Source organism: Phascolarctos cinereus, unplaced genomic scaffold (assembly GCF_003287225.1).
Source record: "Phascolarctos cinereus isolate Bilbo 61053 unplaced genomic scaffold, phaCin_HiC Scaffold_3;HRSCAF=262, whole genome shotgun sequence".
Taxonomy (NCBI): domain Eukaryota; kingdom Metazoa; phylum Chordata; class Mammalia; order Diprotodontia; family Phascolarctidae; genus Phascolarctos; species Phascolarctos cinereus.
In genome coordinates this window covers 238,766,279-238,784,730 of record NW_027555736.1, presented here as the reverse complement: position 1 = coordinate 238,784,730, position 18,452 = coordinate 238,766,279, and the positions used below count along the sequence as shown (strand labels likewise).

Sequence of the window (18,452 nt, the reverse complement as noted above, 5' to 3'; positions counted from 1 at the left end):
TTTGTGTCTAATCATAGCCATCTCCAGGGTGGGGGAAGAAAAAAAGAAATTTGCATGATAACTGCTGTATATTTGGAGGAATAGCAAGTCGTACAAGGTAGATTTGCAGTTTCATGTGCAATCATCTTTTTGTTGTACAGTTATGGAGATGCTTGTTTTGTTCTGTGAATTAAAGGTAAGATAAATGTTTTCCAAAAAGAAAATAAATGATATTAAAAAGATGCAAATTAAATCAGAAATTAAAAACAAACCTAAGAGAAAAGAATCAGGAGTAAATGCTATGCCATCTGCAGGTGAAGCCTGAAGTGGAAAAGGTGACTGATTTCCTCAATCTCTTAGGAAAGAGCAGTTCAGTCACTTCTCAAGATTTGATTAGGTGGAAGTAGCTTGGTTATTGGGATCATTCACCTTAGAAAGAGAGAAAAAGGAGAGAAAGAAACAAAGAGATAGGGAGGAAGGAAGGGAAGGAAGGAGGAAAAGAGGGAGGGAGGAAAAAGGAAGGAAGGGGGCAGCTAGGTGGCACAGTGGATAGAGCACCAGTCCGGAATTCAGGAGAACCTGAGTTCAAATCTGGCCTCAGACGAAACACTTGACACTTACTAGCTGTGTGACCCTGGGCAAGTCACTTCACCCCAGTTGCCTTAAAGAAAAAAAAAAGGAAAGAAGAAGGAAAGATGGAAGGAAGAAAAAGAGAGAGGGAGAGGAAGGGAGAGAAGAAAATCTCTGATTCTGTTCATTTTGTTTCTTTCCAGGCTAATGAAAGATTTACAAATACAATGGGACGAAATGCTGATCTTAGAGAAAGAAATAAAATCCTTAATGACCAGCTTCAAACTGCTCTACATGAAGAACACGACTATTATGTAGCAAAGCTAGCCTCCCAAGACGTGTATGTTTTCATTTATCATTTACAGCTGGCTATTTCAGTATGCTGCCACCAAGTGGTGAGAGTTCATCAAAGTTTAAGTGGTCAGGAACTATATATGCTTTTCCTGAGATTTACATTGGTGGTTCTTCAAACCAATTCCAGCTTTCAGCTATTAACTTTTCAATAATGCTATGAAATGTTAGATTTTTAGCCCCACTAACACGTAATGCCCCACGTCTGGCTGTCTTTATATTGTTGAATAGGGGTTCCCCACCTTGGAGCAGGTCAACCAACTTTAGGACTAGCAACGTTGTTTCATTTCTAAACTACACAGGAGAAAAGAATCACAATGATTTTGTTCACCAAGTCCCCCCAAAACAAGTGCCCTTTGAATTGAGAAACAGGTAATTAAAAGCAAAAGCTTCTTAGGACAATGTGCAGTAAGCTTAAGGAACTTGTCATCTTTTGAAATTGGTACTATTCATAAGAGTCACTGTAGATCAAGAATAGCTCAGGTCAATGCACAGAAGACAGATCTTTCATGGATCATTAGAAAAATGATGAATTTTTAGAGGGTAACTTGCTTGGTTTAAAATGAAGCATCATTCTCAGCTCTACCTGACCCCTATCAAGTTACTTTTGACATTCGTGAGGTAAAGAATGAAAAAATACACACACACACACTTTGGGGGGAAAAAAACACTGTATTAAACTATTTGCAATTTGATGTTTTTAATTTGCCAGTCTGGTCTGAGTAAAGAGAAATGGGATAAATCCAAGTTAGAAAGCTTGCTCAATTCTTATAATATTAACAAGAATTTATATGTCATCTCAGAAATACAAAAGCAATGGAAATCTTTCCTTCATCTCTTGCTTTATTTATTTTTCTTTCCATGATTTGGAATATCAAAGGAATTTATTGAAAAGTCTACTTCAGGGGCAGCTAGGTGGTGCAGTGGATACAGCTCCGGCCCTGGAGTCAGGGGGACCTGAGTTCAAAGTTGGTCTCAGCCCAGACAACTACTTCATCAAAAAAAAAAAAAAAAAAGGAAAGTCTACTCTAACACAGAAGAAACAAGGAAGGGTCAGAAAGGCTTTCTGGTTTGCTGTTTTTGTTCATTCGTTTGGCAAGATATCACGAATTGCTGAATACTTTACTTTTTTTTTTGTCTTATTTGATGATTGAAATTTTCCTCTTTTTGAGGAGGAATGTCTTTTAAAAACTTTAACTCACTAAAATACAGGGGTTTTTTTCCTGATTAGAGTGGACAAATTACATGAAACTATCATTGAGAAAAGAACCTTCTTAACCAAAAGACTAACTGACATCAAAGCCCTAGAAGAGGCGATAGAAAATCTCCGGAACCTCTACCGGTATGTAACCATTTAAACTTTATAAACCATGGAGACTTTGTTTACCTTGTTAATTTTTAAATGGATGATAATTATGACAGTTGACATTTAAATAGCTCTTAATGTGAGCCAAGTGTTGTTATTATTTTCTTTGACCCTCACAACAACCCTAGGAGGTGGGTGCTATTATTATCCCTACTTCACAGATGAGGCAGAAGTTAAATGACTTGCCCAGGGTCACACTGGATTTGAGCTGAGGTCTTCCTGAATACAGGTCCAGCACTCTACCCACTGGGCAACCTTTAATAATAGATTTATGTTAGGTCACAAAGAACTATAGGAAAGCAAATCTTTCCATTTAGCCCCTTTGACCCAGTTATAGCTAATTTGTTCTATTTTTTATTAGCATCAGTATTTGAATGCCTATTAAATGCATACCTCTATGGAAGCAGAGAAGCACAAGGCTTCACAAACAGTGCACATTACAGTTACTTTACCGGGATGTTACCCTATGGTGTTATTTCTGCCCCAATGTTTCTGCGGTTAAATTCCCTATTCTCAGGGACAATAACACTTGTCACCAGATGTCAGTTATGTGTCAACATGATGCGGCCTCTAAAACACGCGCTTTCTCTGATGTTTCAGATGATTGTGAGGTGATGCAATGCACAGTGTTAGATCTGTATTCAGGAAGACTTGAATTCAAATCAGGCTTAAGACGTTTATATGCCTCAATTTTTCTATCTGTAAAATGGGAAAAATAATAGCATTTACAGGGCAGCTAGGTGGTACAGTGGATAGAGTACCAGGCCTGAAGTCAGGAAAACTTATCTTCCTTAGTTCAAATCTAGCCTTGGACACTTACTAGTTGTGTGGCCCTGGGCAAGTCACTTAACCCTGTTTGCCTCAGTTTCCTCATCTATAAAATGAGCTGGAGAAGGAAATGGCAAACTAGTCCAATACCTTTAAAACCCCATGACAGTATTGGTGTGTTATGGGCCATGGGACCCCAACTGAAACAAGTAAGTAACAATAGCGACAAGTAATACTTCTCTCCCGAGGTTATTTTGAGGATCAAATAAGATAATATTTGTGAAGTGCTTTGTAGGTTTTAAAACACTATATAAGTAAATGCTATCTATTGTTGTTATCATTAGATAACAACTGCTTTCTTTCCCCATCAGATTTATGATGATAGGCTTTCAAAAGTCACTTTCTTCATTGAACACCTGGAATTTAGTTTTCATTTAAATGTCAAACTTTTCGAAACAATTCAATTCAATTTACAGAAAAATTATTTCACCCACATTCTTCAAGAATGTATCTATCTACTCTATAAAGGGAGGTATGCTTGTGATAAGAAACCGCTTTGGAACACTGCCAGGATTCATTCTATGGAGTCAAGTTCTTTTTTAGTACATTAATCATTTCCACTTATTTGGCCAGTTTCTTGCATCACGAATATCTGGGTCTGTTCTACAGGGTCATTGTCTTTGGAATGAAATTCATGATTCACAGACATGATCCTGGGTGCTTCGTTTTTTGAAGGGTGAAATTAGCAATCCTGGGAAGCAAAGTAACTGAGCAAAAGATGATCACAATAATTCATGCATGAGCTAAGGGGTCCTTGGTCTAGGGTGGTGGCAGGGGGAATAGGACTGATATGAGAGATATCTTGAAGAGTAGATTAATAGCACTTGATGACTGACTGGATATAGGAAATTAGCCAGAAAGTATTTATTAAGCACCAGCTGCGCGCTAGGCATTATGCTAAGGGTTACAGATGGGATAAGGATAGACATAGGGATTGGACCCCTGATTGTACTGATATAGGAAACTCCCAGGTGAAGAACCATCCTTTTCTAATGCAATTTGGCACCTTCTCAGCAACCTAAAGTGTTAAAGAGTTGGCCAAGGTACTGACAAATTGAGTGACTTACTGAAGATCACAGAACCAGTATATGTCAGAAGCCAGATTTGCACTCAGATCTTCCTGGGTCCAAATCAGGCTCTCTATCCACTATGTCATGCTACCTGTCATGGGGATGAGAATACAAAGACTAAAAATTAAATGGTCACTGTCCTCAAAGAGCTTACATTCTACTAGGGGAGACAACATGTACCCAAAATAAATACAAGATAAAATTTGTAGGGTTGGGGAGTGAGGATGGTATTGGCAGGTAGGAGGAGTAGGAAAGGTTTCATATAGAGGGTGTAGCATAGTTTTGAAAGAAACAAGGGGATTCCAAAATGTAGAAGTAAGGTGGGAGTGCATTCTATGTTTGAGGGAAAGTCAATGAAAAGGTCTGGAGATGAAATAAAGTCCCATACGAAGAACAAGGAGGCTGGTTTGAGTGGATCATGGCTTGTGAGAAGAGAAAGTAATTTGTAACAAGATAAGAATATTAAGTCAGGATCAGGTTGTGAAGGATTTTGAAAGCTAAACAGAAAAGTTTATATTCAATCACAGAGGTAATAGGGAGTCATTAGAGTTTGATAATAGGAATAAACTGTACTTTAGGAAAATTATTTTGGCAGCTAGGTGGACTATAGATTGGTGAAAGGAGAGACACGATGCAGGCAGCATGTGCTCCAAGTTTCTAACTTGGATTTTCTTTGTTCTGAGATCTTCGTAATTTCAGTCCTTATTTTCTTCTTCTATTTCCTTGTCACTCACTTTCTGACTCCTCCTTTGATGGTGGATCCCACAAAGACTGGGCATCAAAATTGTCTCAACCCTCTCTCATGCTGAGGAATTCCTCTTTCACTGGCCTCAGTCCTTGACCTAAGTGACTTCTGGGAGAAGAGAATTGGCCTCTGCTGGTTTCCAGTCCCCTTTCCTTTAGGCCTTATGCAAGCACACACAAAAGCTCAGCATAGTTCTCTATAATATAATCTGCTTCGGCTCCAATTTAGAATTTGTTTTGCTTACAACTAACCTCTCCCTGAATTTGCCCTTCCTCTCTCCTATTTCCCCCTCCCCTTTCCCTGTTCCCTACTCTTTCTTTTTTAATGACCATATATATTCTGCCCTCCATTGCCCTGTTCAGACGAAAATGAAATTGAAGTGATGCCCACTCTCCCTACTCCTTCTTTGTTTGTAGAGATAGATTTCTACTTGTACACCTCAACTATATAAGCTAAATTCCCACACCTTTATTGCCCTTTTTTTCTTAGTATATCCCGTTCCCCACTCTTCCTTTCTTCTTTTAAGACCATCAAAACATAAAATCACTTCCAGATCCTTCTAAAACTTAACTGCTATAGGCCTGGAAGACATTAGGATCACCTCCTCATTAGACTGTAAACACGTTGTCCCTAGGTGATCTCTTCTGATTATTCACTTGTATTTACCTTCCTATGTTTACCTTGACTCTTGCACTTGTATTTCAAAGCTTCTACTCAATTTTCATCTTTTAATCAAGAATGCTTGGAAGTTCTCTATTTAATTAAGGATCTATTTTTTCTCTATAAGCATAATCATTTTTTTCCTGGGGAAATTTGTTTTGGTTGTAAGCCTATATCTTTTGTCTTTTGGAATATTGTATTCTATGCTCTCCACTACTTATAGTGCAGCTAATAAAGCTTCTGTGATCTTGACTATCGTTTTTTGGTACTTAAATTCTCACTGACTGTTGACAGTATTTTTTTAGCAAGAAACTCTGGATTTCAGCTTTGATGTTCTTGGGAGTTTTCATTTTGAGTTTTCTTTTGGAAGATGACCAGTGGATTCTTGTTATTTTCATTTTTCCTTACTGTTTAAAAAAAAAAGCTAGGCAGTTTTCTTTCAGGATTTCTTGAAATATGACATCCAGACTGTTTGTGTGTGGGAGGGGGAGGGGAGGTGGTAATGGCTGTCAGGCAGTCCAATGATTCCTAAATTATCTCTCCTTGATCTATTTTCCAACTTGGTGCTTTTTAAACAAGAGCTTGTTAAAATTTTATTTTACTTTTTCTAATCTTTTGACTTTGTTTTCATATTTCTTTTTGTTTCATGGAGTCACTACTTCTGTTTGGTTCATTCACATTTTCAGGGAATCTGTTACCTGGGTCAGGTTTTATACCTCTTGTACTTAATTCTCTAAGCCTTCCCCCCCCCCCCAAGCTCTGATTTCTTTTCAAATTCTTTCCTTGGGTACTTTCATTTCTTTTACAATATTATTTTTAACTCTTTAAAAAAACTCTAACTGACCTTTTGGCCAAACTATGTTTTTTCTTTGAGGCTTTGCTTATAGGTCTTTTCTGAGTTATTCTCCTCCTCTGGGTTTGTGCCATGATCATGCCTGGTGCCATAATAATTCTTCATTGTGAGTGTGTTTTTTTGTTCCCAGATTAGGGCTTTGTGTTAGGGCCAGGCTCTGCATACTTTTGGAGGAACTTATTTGATTCTGGTTTATGTGGGATCCTACTACTAGGTTCTCTGGGTAATTGAATGTGGTATTCTTCAGGGTTCACAGATGTGGTTTAAGGCAGAGAACTGCAAACTTTCAGTGGACCCTATGTGGTCTGATCTAGGTTATCATATGATGCCTTCTTGGACTTTCCAGGTTCCAGACCCTATAACACAGCTGGAGACTTGTTCCTTGGTGGAGTTCTAGTAGATATTTTCTGTCCCACCCACCACCCTGATAGATAAGTTCTGTAGGTTCAATGCAATGGTGTTGCCTGATTAGCCTCGGTCTAGGCCCTAAGTCTGCAATACTGCTTTCAGATCTTTCACAGCTAACCTAGCCCTGTTCTGAGTCTCAGAGGCCGGATCTGCCATCATTCCCTGGAGTCAGAGACATAATGCTTATGGCCCTGTTTGTAGCCCAGAGGTTGAGTCTGCAATGCTGGCCCATTCCTATTCCACATTTCTTGCCATGGTTCCTCACCTATGAGCCAAATTTCTGATCTCAGCCTGAAAAAAGAAATGATTCACTGTGGTTTCTGCTTAGATCTTCTGATCACTGCATGGTCTGGAGCTCTTCCTAGATCTTTGTTAGAGTAGTTGCTGGGGAAACTAAACTGTACCACTTCCTCCTATTTTGCCATCTTCGTTGATCTCTTGTCTTCCATTTTTTAAAATAAGATTCTATCCAATTTCAAGAACCTGGATTAGTTCTCTATTTTCTTTAGTGTCAGATATAAACTTGCCCCAGAATGCAAGGTCTTCCAATACGCTATTTATTCCGGTTCCACTAATTTCATTCCTTATTAGCTTCCTACTTGTTTAATTTTAAGCTTCATTTTATCTCTATGTCTTTTTGTACTATATTCCTCTACCTGACATAGCTCTCTTCTCTTTCTTAACCACTTATAGCAACTTACTCAAAATATACCTCTGGGAAGCCTTCCATGAAGGCCACACCAGAATCTGTTCATCTGGATACTTGTCACTCTATAGTGCTGATGTATGTACTTTGTACTATATTGATTCAATCAATCCATAAGCATTGATTGAACATTACTATGTGTCAGGTACTGTACTGGCTTTGGGAAATCAGAGACAAAAATTACTCTCAAGGAGTTTATATACTCTGCATGAGAGATATGTACACAGATAAGTGAACGTACAAAATATATGCAAAGAAAAAGCTAAAGGTAATTTTGAAGGGGAGGCTCAAGCATCTGGGTGCTCAGGAAAGATATCTTGAAAGAGTAGCACTTAAACTAAACTTGGGAGGAAACTAAAGATTTTAAGAGAGAAAATGAGGAAGAAGTGTATTCCATGTACAGAGAACATCCAATACAAAAGCATGGTGGTGGGAAATGTATCGCCAAATTTGTGAAGAAAAGCAAAAAGGCCAGTTTATTTGGACTATAGGATAAGTGAAGAAGAATAATTTGTAATAAGCCTTGAAAGCCTCAAAAGGTTTTGAAGAACTTCAAAAGCCAGATAAAAGAATTTGTATTAGAACTAATAAGGAGTCCTGGGGTTGATCGAGAAGGGGAGTGAGGTATTTAGACCTGTGCTTTAGGAATATCATTTCCGTAGTTGTGTGGAGAATATTTTGGAGAGGGGAGAGAGATTCCAGTCAGGGAGGCCAATTATAAGAGGATTGCTAGATGGCACAGTGGATAGAGGGCCTGGTCTGAAGTCAGGAAGACTCATCTTCCTGAGTTCAAACCCGCTGCAGATACTTTCTAGCTGTATGACCTTGGGCAAGTCACTTAACTGTGTTTGCCTCTGTTCCTTATGCCAAGAAAACCCGAAATGGGGTCATGAAGAGTCAGACACAATTGAAAACAAAAATGAACCAAAGTAAGAGGTGCTGTATAAGTAATAAGGACCTGCATAAGGGTAGTTGTGAATTGAAGAAATACATGTGAGATTTAACTAGAGGTAAAATCAAGAAGACATGGCAACCAATTAATTATGTGGTATGAGGGAGAGTGATAGGACAAAGACACCCCAATGTTTAGGATTTAGATGACTAGAAGGATGGGGATGCCCTTGACTGCAACAGAGAGGTTTGGGGCAGCTAAGTGGCCCAGTAGATAGAGCACCAACCTGGAATCAGAAGGACCTGAGTTCAAATCTGGCCTTAGACACATAATACCTACTAGCTGTGTGACCCTAGGCAAGTCACTTAACCCATTGCCTAGCCAAAAAAAAAATGCATACATATACATATATGTATATATATATATATATGTAATATATATATGTGCATATGTATATATTACATATATATATATGCAATAGAGAGGTTAAGAAGAGATTTGAGTTTTGAGAAAATGATGATGAGTCTTATTCTAAACATATTGAATTTGAGATGCTTGAGGAATATCCAGTTCAAAATGTCTGATGCTAATTATTAAATGTTAATTGTGTTATCATTGTTTTGGGTTATCAATAAAGCTTAACTGTTTTTTTAAGTTTGTGTTCTTTATCCCAACTAGAAAAGAATTTTCTTCAGAGCAAGTATTATATTTTCTACTGCTCATAAATTTAATGTGTATTTATTGTTATTAAATCCAAAATGTGTTTTATTTCAGCACAACAATAGAATCCTATCGTAAACAAATAGAGTTCCTAAGAGGAAACTGGGAAAGAGAAAGCCAAAAAAGGTAAATGTATTTTTAAAACTCAGTTTGTAAAAGGTGACTTAAAATTCTTGATGAGGACACAGCAATTTGTATACTCATGAGGGAGAAAACAGAATCACTTACTGATTACTAGAGTTCAAAAAGACCAACTTCACAAAATGAAATTCTATCTATCTCTAAACTTTTTTGTCTCCATGTAAAAGAATTGGGATTAGAAGATGTAACATGGATAAATAAAGAGTATTAAGAAACAATTAAAATGTGTACATTTATGGAATGTAGCTCTTACATCAAGGAAATTATATTAATATATGAATGTCAACTCTAGAGAGAGTATTTTCATGGAGTGCCTCAGAGATCATTCTTTGGTATTGTTCCATTCAATATTTTTATGAGTGACTTGTGTGAGAGCATAAAGGTCATGCTTCCCAAATTTGGAGATGACCCAAAGCTAGAAGGTTTAGCTAAACCATTTGTTCACAGAATTGGAATTCAAAAAGATCTCAATGGGATAAAATGATGGGCCAACTCTAAGAAGATGAAATTTAATTTGTATAAATGTAAAATCCTACAACATTTAGAAAACTATATGTACAAGATAAGGAAGTCATAATGACATCAGTTCTCATGAAAAAGATCTGGGGGTCTTAGTCAGCTGTAAATTCAGTATGAGTTTATATTATGATTTGGTAGCCAAAAAGGCTAATTGTCATCTTAGTCAGCCTTAATAGAAGTATACTGAATAGAATAAAGGCTTTGATAGTTAATTCCCTTGTACTCTAATCCAGGTCACAAGTAGAGTATTATGTTCAATTCTGTAGGCTGTATTTTAAGAAAGACATTGAAAACTTGGGATGTGTATAGAATTAAACAATCACTATTTCGAGGAAACTGAAAACAAAGCTATTAGGATTATCTAGTATAAGGAATTGGGGATATTTGACTTGAAGAAAAGATTTGGGTTGAGAGTAGAATGGCAATGAAGAAACACAAAAGGTTATCATATAGAATATTTACCTTTGGTGAGGACACACACACACACACACACATACATACATATATATATATCCATATATATTCCTCTATTACATTTCATCTGATGTTTATAATCAGAGGGTCATTGATTAGAGTTATTTGTGTTGTTATGTCTCTCTAATCAAATTATCTTAAATGAATGGGAGACATCCTGCTGCAATAGAGACTGGAAGGTGGCATTTTATTCTGCCAAATAAAAATGTTTGCATATTCAATTCACAATAAGACCAATGGGATCTTATATTCTTTATATTCTACAGTTTGGGATTGGGTTTGTGTGTGTGTGTGTGTGTGTGTGTGTGTGTGTGTGTGTGTGTATGAAGTGTTGAAGATGTGGTCCTTTATTGAATATCATTAGGAAAGATTTCTTGTTACCTGCAAGGGCCTCCTCTGTGGTTATTGGTGCCTACTACCAGTACCTGCTGTGCTGCTGGACATAACTCAATTGTTCTGGGCTACATGCAGAATCATCGAGGTTCTCCCTATCTGCATATTCTCTCTCTCTCTCTCTCTCTCTCTCTCTCTCTCTCTCTCTCTCTCTCTCTCTCTCTATTTTAATGTGAGTTCCATGAAGCAGGGATTGTCTTGCTTTCTATTTACATCCCTAGTGCATAGTACAATGCTTTGCACATGGTAAGTATGGGGAAAAATGCTTTTTTCACTCATTTATTATCCAGCAGGGAATGCAGAGGAGTTTCCCAAGACTTGACTGAGCAGGGTTTGGGATTTCATAGGACTGATCTTCCACCTTCTGTTTCTCATCTGGGGCACTATCTAATCTTGCACTTCTGACAACATGACCTCCTCTGGTACGGTCAACCTCATGCTATCAGTGTAATGGTACATGTCAATACCCTCAGGAAATGAGACCTCTTTCGTTTCTCTGTCCATTAGAATGTGGCAAAGAGAGTTCAAGTGGTCCTGGGGAAGGATAGTAAAGGCATACATTGTACTGATAGCAAAGTGCTTCTGACTAGTCTCAGCCACAGGAACGTAAAAATATCATTGGCAGGATCAATAACCCCAGACAACTCACTGGGGGCCTAAGCAACATGGCCCACCACATTGACAAGGTAAGGGGTAGCCACAATGACAGATATAACAACTTTGTTCAGATACTTAATTATAAGCTACCAGTCACCACCTTCCTCACTGACTACACAGGGTTTTTATAAGCGGATGTGGCATAGCACAGTACTCTAGACTCCTAGCTCTCCATTAACAAGGAGGAAGTAACTTTCACCTCTCAAAGGACTGGTTCATTTGATTTTAACTACATGAGGTAATTTGGGCAACTACAAAGGTTTCCATTTGACCCTGCCCACAATCACCAGCAAAAAGTTTAGAGTAGCTCCTTCCAAGAGCTCAAAAATATTCCTTCTCTTAGCAGCCTGTTCCCCACACCACCAATGGTGGTGCCCCCAATGGATCCATTAAGAGTCTCCTGCTAGAATTAGTAACCCAGCTGCCAGTATCCAGAAGCCCTTCATATCCAAGTGGGGTAAGGCTTTAGGAAATGCCTTAGACTTAAGCAGGGCTGGAGGGCCCTTACTGCCCTGGGGATTTTATTAGCATCCCCATTGTGTCCCTTTATCAACTCAACATTTCAGGAGCCACACCAAAAGCTCCTTACAAGAGAGGAAATTGTAACCCTCCGGCCACCAGACAAGGCGATAAGCTCTCTACCTGCCATCCCGAGATAACCTAGCCGTGTGGACATCCATATTTGCCAGACTTAGTGACCTCCCACTCAAAACTTACCAGTTGGTGTGCCTAGGTCTGTCTGGGTAAAGCCTGACTTTGTCTGAAAGGAGTTTTACCCAAAAGAGTGGTTCTAATCGCCCTTGTTGCGGGGTAGTCATAAGACATAGAGACTAGTGGAAGAACATCATATCTACCAAACCCCTCTTCTTTTAGAAATTTCACCCCGTCCTTTGCTCTCCTCCAAAAGAGGCTGCAAAGGGAACTCATCTTTATGTGGCCAGGTCTGCATAAATCTCCATCTTAATGATCTAAAAAGAGACAAGGATAACGTCCATCTAAGGTCTCTCTTTGATTCAATAGGGTTTTTTTGTTTGTTTGTTTGTTTGTTTGCTTTTTGGTGAGGCAATCAGGGATAAGTGACTTGCCCAGGGTCACACAGCTGGTAAGTGTCAAGTGTCTGAGATCAGATTTGAACTCAGGTCCTCCTGACTTCAAGGCTGGAGCTCTATTCACTGTGCCACTTAGCTGCCCCATCAATAGGTTTTTAAAACTAAATTTTCTGTGAGATTCCCAGGCTAATGAAACTCTATGGCTTGGAAAAATCCAGATTGGCTCTTTGGGTCATGCCCCCACTAACCAACCATCATTTAATGACTTATCCTCTCATTGTTTTAATTTCTCCTGTAGCAAGTTCCTTGGTGGTGAAAGCCCACCTTTCCCTAGAGGTAACAATAGATAAACACAGGGTCTCTTAGTATCAGAATCAGTTCCCAGTTCTCTTCCTCACAGCCATTCTTATCATCCTTCCTCAAAACCCTAACCCCAACTGGATTCAACATATTTTCCAGTGAGATCTCTTGACAGAGGCCACACTTCACAACAGTAGCCTATAGGTCTGGCCCCTATCAGCATCACCCCTTTTACCTGTGCTATTACTAAGTCTTTTGTTTCTAGCACTTAACCCTTGCTCTCTTCAGTGAAGGCAAGAAGTCTTGGTACAGCTGCAAAGGTCCTAGTCCCAGCCCTGGTCGATGGCTTTGGACCTAAAAGGAAATAGCTTCCCTACCACTGAAGTTCATGGTTCTTGCTTTCTTCAAAGACTGAAAGGATGTCAACAAGGCTGCCTGTTCCAACCTGTCTGGGGAGGTGCAGTTGCCAGGAAACTTAGCTTTGTTAAGCAGCTCTTGATCTAAAGGGAAGTGCCAGTGGTCCAGAGGTTCAGTTGGATTCTGACAGGAAAGGATGATTCCAACGGTCATTGTGCGAGGCTTTAAAAGCAGCATAATGACACTACCACCAGAGGCTGGTAGTAAATGTGAATAAGGTACAGAAGCTGGAAGTGTAGGCAGTGAAATCTATAAAAAGGAATAGGGAAGGGAGAAAGGAGAAAACTGCCTAGAGGAGCTGGAGTGAGGGGTTGGGGATGTATAGAAGGAAATCCCACTCAGGAATTAGATGTGAGAGGGAAAAACTGATCCCTGGGCATCAGCTGAGGGTAGCAGACACTCATGCTCTCAAGGGACCAGTAATGACTGATCCACTGACTAAGGATTTGTGGGGGAGCGGGTTAGACAGTTCTTCATAGATATCTCTGTCCCCATCTACACAGTGATGGGACTTATCTCCAGGTGCAGAGTAAGTGACAGTCCAATCTTAGCCATCTCCATGATGACAGCATTATGCCAAGAAACAGGGTAGGTTATCAGAATTCACAGTCAGGGAAGGCCAATACATTGGTGGGAGGAGGGAAGAAGGGGTGGTCAGCAAGACAACTAGTAAGTTTCCATATCAAACTGCAGCACAAGTCAGTCACAAGATGGACCCCAGGCCACAAAATAGAGTCTAAAAAATCAAAAGATCGCATACCAATGCATATGTCCACTACATGCAGGTATCCCTTCCACATTGTGACTTTCCTCCACCACAGTTTCAACATATCAGAGGTTGGCATAAGAAATTAAATGGGAATTTTTGAGGAATTTCTTCTCACATAGCACCTTGTACTACCTTTTTTTTTTTGGTGACTGCTATTTTCTGAAGAGTGTGTGTGTCAGTAAGAGCAAAAATCAGCACCCTGAATTATTTTTGTAGCATTGTAGTGCTGTGAGTCATTAAGCAAGTATCTTTGTTTTGCATTTTTTTCTTTTAAAATGAAAGTGTCCATTTAACCATCATTCTATACGTGCTCGCTTCCAGCGTTATAGATCAATGGAAAATAGTCCACCTTCAAAAACAGCATCAGATCTGGATGAAAACAGAAAAGAACAGCATCCAAGAACTCATCAAAAAAATTGACCATGTTGAAAAGAAGAGAGTCGAAGTATTTGAAGAGGTGGGGGAACTTTTTAAAAAAATACAAATGGAAATTTTAGGAAAATCAGACATCCTTTCAAAAAATTCCTTGTTGACCAGTTAAACAAGTAGGATAATTATTTGTCTTTTTAAAACTATATTTTTCTATTAATCAATCTCATGCTTTAGAGTAGATAATTTCATTTTCTTAAGAAAATCATCTATTTACTGTATCTCTGCAATGGACATTTACCAAAAGATAAAGAATATGGTTGTATGTTCATGTATCTTTGAAACACTTGATTGGAAAATCATCTGGGGTTTTCAGCAGTGGCAATCTCTGAAGGAAAATATCTTTAAGAATTTGAGGAAGAAAAATTATTTATCTAGATTCCCTGGATGGCTCCAAAGTTTGTTCTATAGCAATAATAATATAAATAGTAGTTAGCATTTCTACAGTACATTAAGGTTTACAAAAATGCTTTACAAATCTTACCTCATTTTACCCTCACAACATCTGTGAGGTGTTATTGTAGGTGTATACATAGATGCTATTATTATCACCCCCATTCTACAGATGATGAAACTGAGGGAAATAGAGGTTAAGTTACTTACCCTGGATCACCACAGTAAGTATGTGAGGCAGGATTTGAGCTTGGGTCTTCCTTACCCCAAGTCCAGCACTCTAGCTACTTCTGTAACAACAGTCTTAGAAGAAAAATCCCTACCTACTCATTGCTGAGTACACATATAATACACATGATAGGTTTACTGTAGACAAATATTATTCTTCTGAATACCCTTATTTCTATTGAAAGCAACACCACCCTTTCATTCACCCAGGTTCACAATCTTGACTCCTCACACATTCCACATTCATTCAAAATATTTTTATGACAGCCTCATGTTCAGTTCTACCTGGGAGCTGACTGGCTCCAGAGAGCCAAATGGGAAATATTCAGGGATTTTTTTTTTGCTAATTTCAAGTATGGCTTTATATTTTATCAATCAGTCTCCCAGCCATTTTGACTCGATTGACACAACATGTCTCACATCTGTCCCCTTCTCTCCATTCACACGACCACCACCTTAGTGTAGGTTGTCATTATGACTTCTCACTAGGACTGGTGCAATAATCTAATTGTTTGCCTTTATTCAAGTGTCTACTTTTTCCAATCTATTTTCGCATAATAGCCAGTGAGATCATCCTGAAGCACATCTTGAACCATGTCATTCTTCTGCTTAATGTGCTCTAAGGCCTCCCCATTAACTGCAGTATCAAATAAAATCCCCCTTTTGGCATTTAAAGCCCTTAAAGCCTCCAGCCTACCTTTGAGTTCATTATATGCTATTCCTCTCTGCATAGGAAACCACAGAGGGAATGAGTCCAGTTTCAATGGGCTCAGACAGGCAACATGGAAAAGGGAAAGCAGAAGCTTGGAAAGAGGCAGTTACCAAGGAGGTGGGATCCAGGGCAATGCTTTTGCCTGAGTCTGTGCCCTCTTATTTGTTAGGCTAGCCAGAGGTTCGAAATTTATTTGGCCTACCACCCCCCTTTTTTAAAAAATTAATTTATTTTTAGTTTTCAACATTCACTTCCATAAGATGTTGAGTTTTACATTTTTCCCCTTCTCACTTCTCCCCCTGCCCAAGACAGTGTACAATCTGATATAGGCTGTATGTATACATTTATGTTAACCGTATTTTCCTTTAGTCATGATGTAAAGAATAATTAGAACTAATGAGGGGAACCACGAGAATGAAGCAATAAAACAAAACAACAAAGGAAAAGGAGAGCAAATAGTCTGCTTCCATCTGCATTCAGACTCTCAAGTTCTTTCTCTGGATGTGGATAGCATTTTCCATCATGAGTTTTTTTGAGTTGTCTTAGATCCTTGCATGGCTGAGAAGAGCTAAGTCTACCAGAGTCAGTCAGTGTGGCTGTTACTGTATACAATGTTCTCCTGGTTCTGCTCACTTCACTCAGCATCAGTTCCATACAGGTCTTTCCAGGTTTTTCTGAAGTCAGCCTGCTCATCATTTCTTGTAGCACAATAGTATTCCACTACATTCATACACCACAACTTGCTCAGCCATTCGCCAATTGATGGACATCCCCTCAATTTATAATTCTTTGCCATCACAAAAAGAGCTGCTATAAATATTTTTGTACATTTGGGTCCTTTTCCTGTTTTTATGATGTGTTTGGGATACAGACCTAGAAGTGGTATTGCTGGGTCAAAGGGTATGCACAATTATATAGCCCTTTGGGCATAGTTCCAAATTGCTCTCCAAAATGGTTGGATCATATCACAACTCCACCCTACCCCCCTTTTTAAAAAAAATTACTCAACACCCCCACCCCTGGAAATTTTACTTTCTTTGACCCTTTAACAGTTTTTTTTTTAAAAAAATTGCATCATTTAAAAAATATATAATTTATTTAAATGATGCATCTTAAATTTAATAATTTGTTGTAAATTTGTGGAGGTTTTTTCTGCATTGAAATTTTGATGACACAGTATTGCCTCATGTAACCATATAGTATCATATTATAAACAAGTCATTACACACACATATTCCTGATGATGCATGCTGGACTTCGTGACAGTGCGCCACACATGCTCACCTTCCAACACTTGCTTGTTAAGACCTGTTGGCAATTATTGTGCTATAAGAAATAGGGGCAGGTTGACTTCAGAAAAACCTGGAAAGATTTACAATAACTGATGCAGAGTGAAATGAGCAGAACCAGGAGAACACTGTACATAGTAACAGCCACATTGTGCGACGACTGACTGTGACAGACTTAGCTCTTCTCAGCAATGAAAGGATCTAAGACAACTCCAAAAGACTCATGATGGAAAATGCTATCCACATCCAGAGAAAGAACTGAGGAGTCTGAATGCAAAGAGAAGCATACTATTTGCTCTCCTTTTCCTTTGTTGTTTTGTTCATTTCTTCTTTTTTGTGGTTCCTCCCATTAGTTCTCGTTCTTCTTTATGTCATGACTAATGTGAAAATATGTTTAATATTAATTTATAAGTAGAGACTATATCAGATTGCACACTGTCATGTGGAGGGGGGAGGAGAAGGAGGGGGAGAACACTTAAAACTCAAAATCTTATGGAAGTGAATGTTGAAAACTAAAAATTAATTATTTTTTTAAAAGAAGACCTGTTGGCAGACTTGACACTGATCAGTTATAATTTGCATTTTATGTATTTATTTGGAAAATAATGTAATCATTACAACTTTAACTCTGTTACACAACAGATGAAATATGTATGGTTTTTTCAAAATTTTCTTCTTTCTTTATGCTTCCACTGCCCCCTTATATAACACCCCCTAATTGCACCCGAGGCTACTACCACCCTGTAGATCATTCAAGTGCCCCTCAAGAGGCTGTATCACCCACTCTGGGAACCTATGGTAGACAAACAGTATATTACATTTCCTATCTCTGTGCCTTTGAAAAGGCTGTCCTTCCCCAAATCTAGAAAGTGCTCACTCTTCACCTCCACCTCTTAGAAGTCCTAGTTCCTCTAAAAGTTTATCTCAAATATCATCTCCTTCATGAGACGATCTTTCCTAATTGTCCCACTTTCAGTGCCTCCTCCCTTTTGTATCTACTCAAAAAAACCCACCTTGCACCAATTTTATGTATTTATTTTATATACTTATATTTATATGTAAGTTGCTAAGTGTAAGGAATATTGCATATTTGTCTTTGTATCCTAAGCCCCTAACAAAGTGCCTAACATGTAGTAAGTGCTTAATAAATGATTAGTTTATTGATGATAATAGAAAGGAGAAGTTCATTCCAGGAAACACATTTGTGCTCTTTTGGAAAGTGTGAACCTGGCTACTAGGTGAGAATTATAGATCTCTTTTTTTAAATTTATTTCAATAACTAGAGTTTTACTTGTGATGAAAAGATCATTGAACATGAAGAAAAGATAGAAGAACTTTCTGAAGAATTAAAAGAAGAAGAGGAAATATTTTTACAAATCGAGCAAGATGCAACTGAAAAATTAAAAGTAATGGAGGTAAATGTCATTTTAAATGAAAAAAAAAACTTAAAATATGTTCCCCTAATGTTACCTTTATCAGATATTCAAAAAGATGTCAACAATTACTAGCTCACACACCTTTCTCCTCCCTATAA

At 38.4% G+C, this 18,452-nt stretch overlaps 1 protein-coding gene across 1 annotated transcript in view; it reads left to right on the top strand.

Annotated features, from left to right (window-relative positions):
* CCDC175 (coiled-coil domain containing 175) overlaps window positions 1-18,452 on the top strand; it is a 108,189-nt gene that overhangs the window by 51,991 nt on the left and 37,746 nt on the right. Inside the window, 5 exon segments of the mRNA XM_020986157.2 lie at window positions 753-889; window positions 2,132-2,242; window positions 9,203-9,274; window positions 14,189-14,324; window positions 18,202-18,333. Coding sequence (XP_020841816.2) covers window positions 753-889; window positions 2,132-2,242; window positions 9,203-9,274; window positions 14,189-14,324; window positions 18,202-18,333 — 588 coding nt within the window.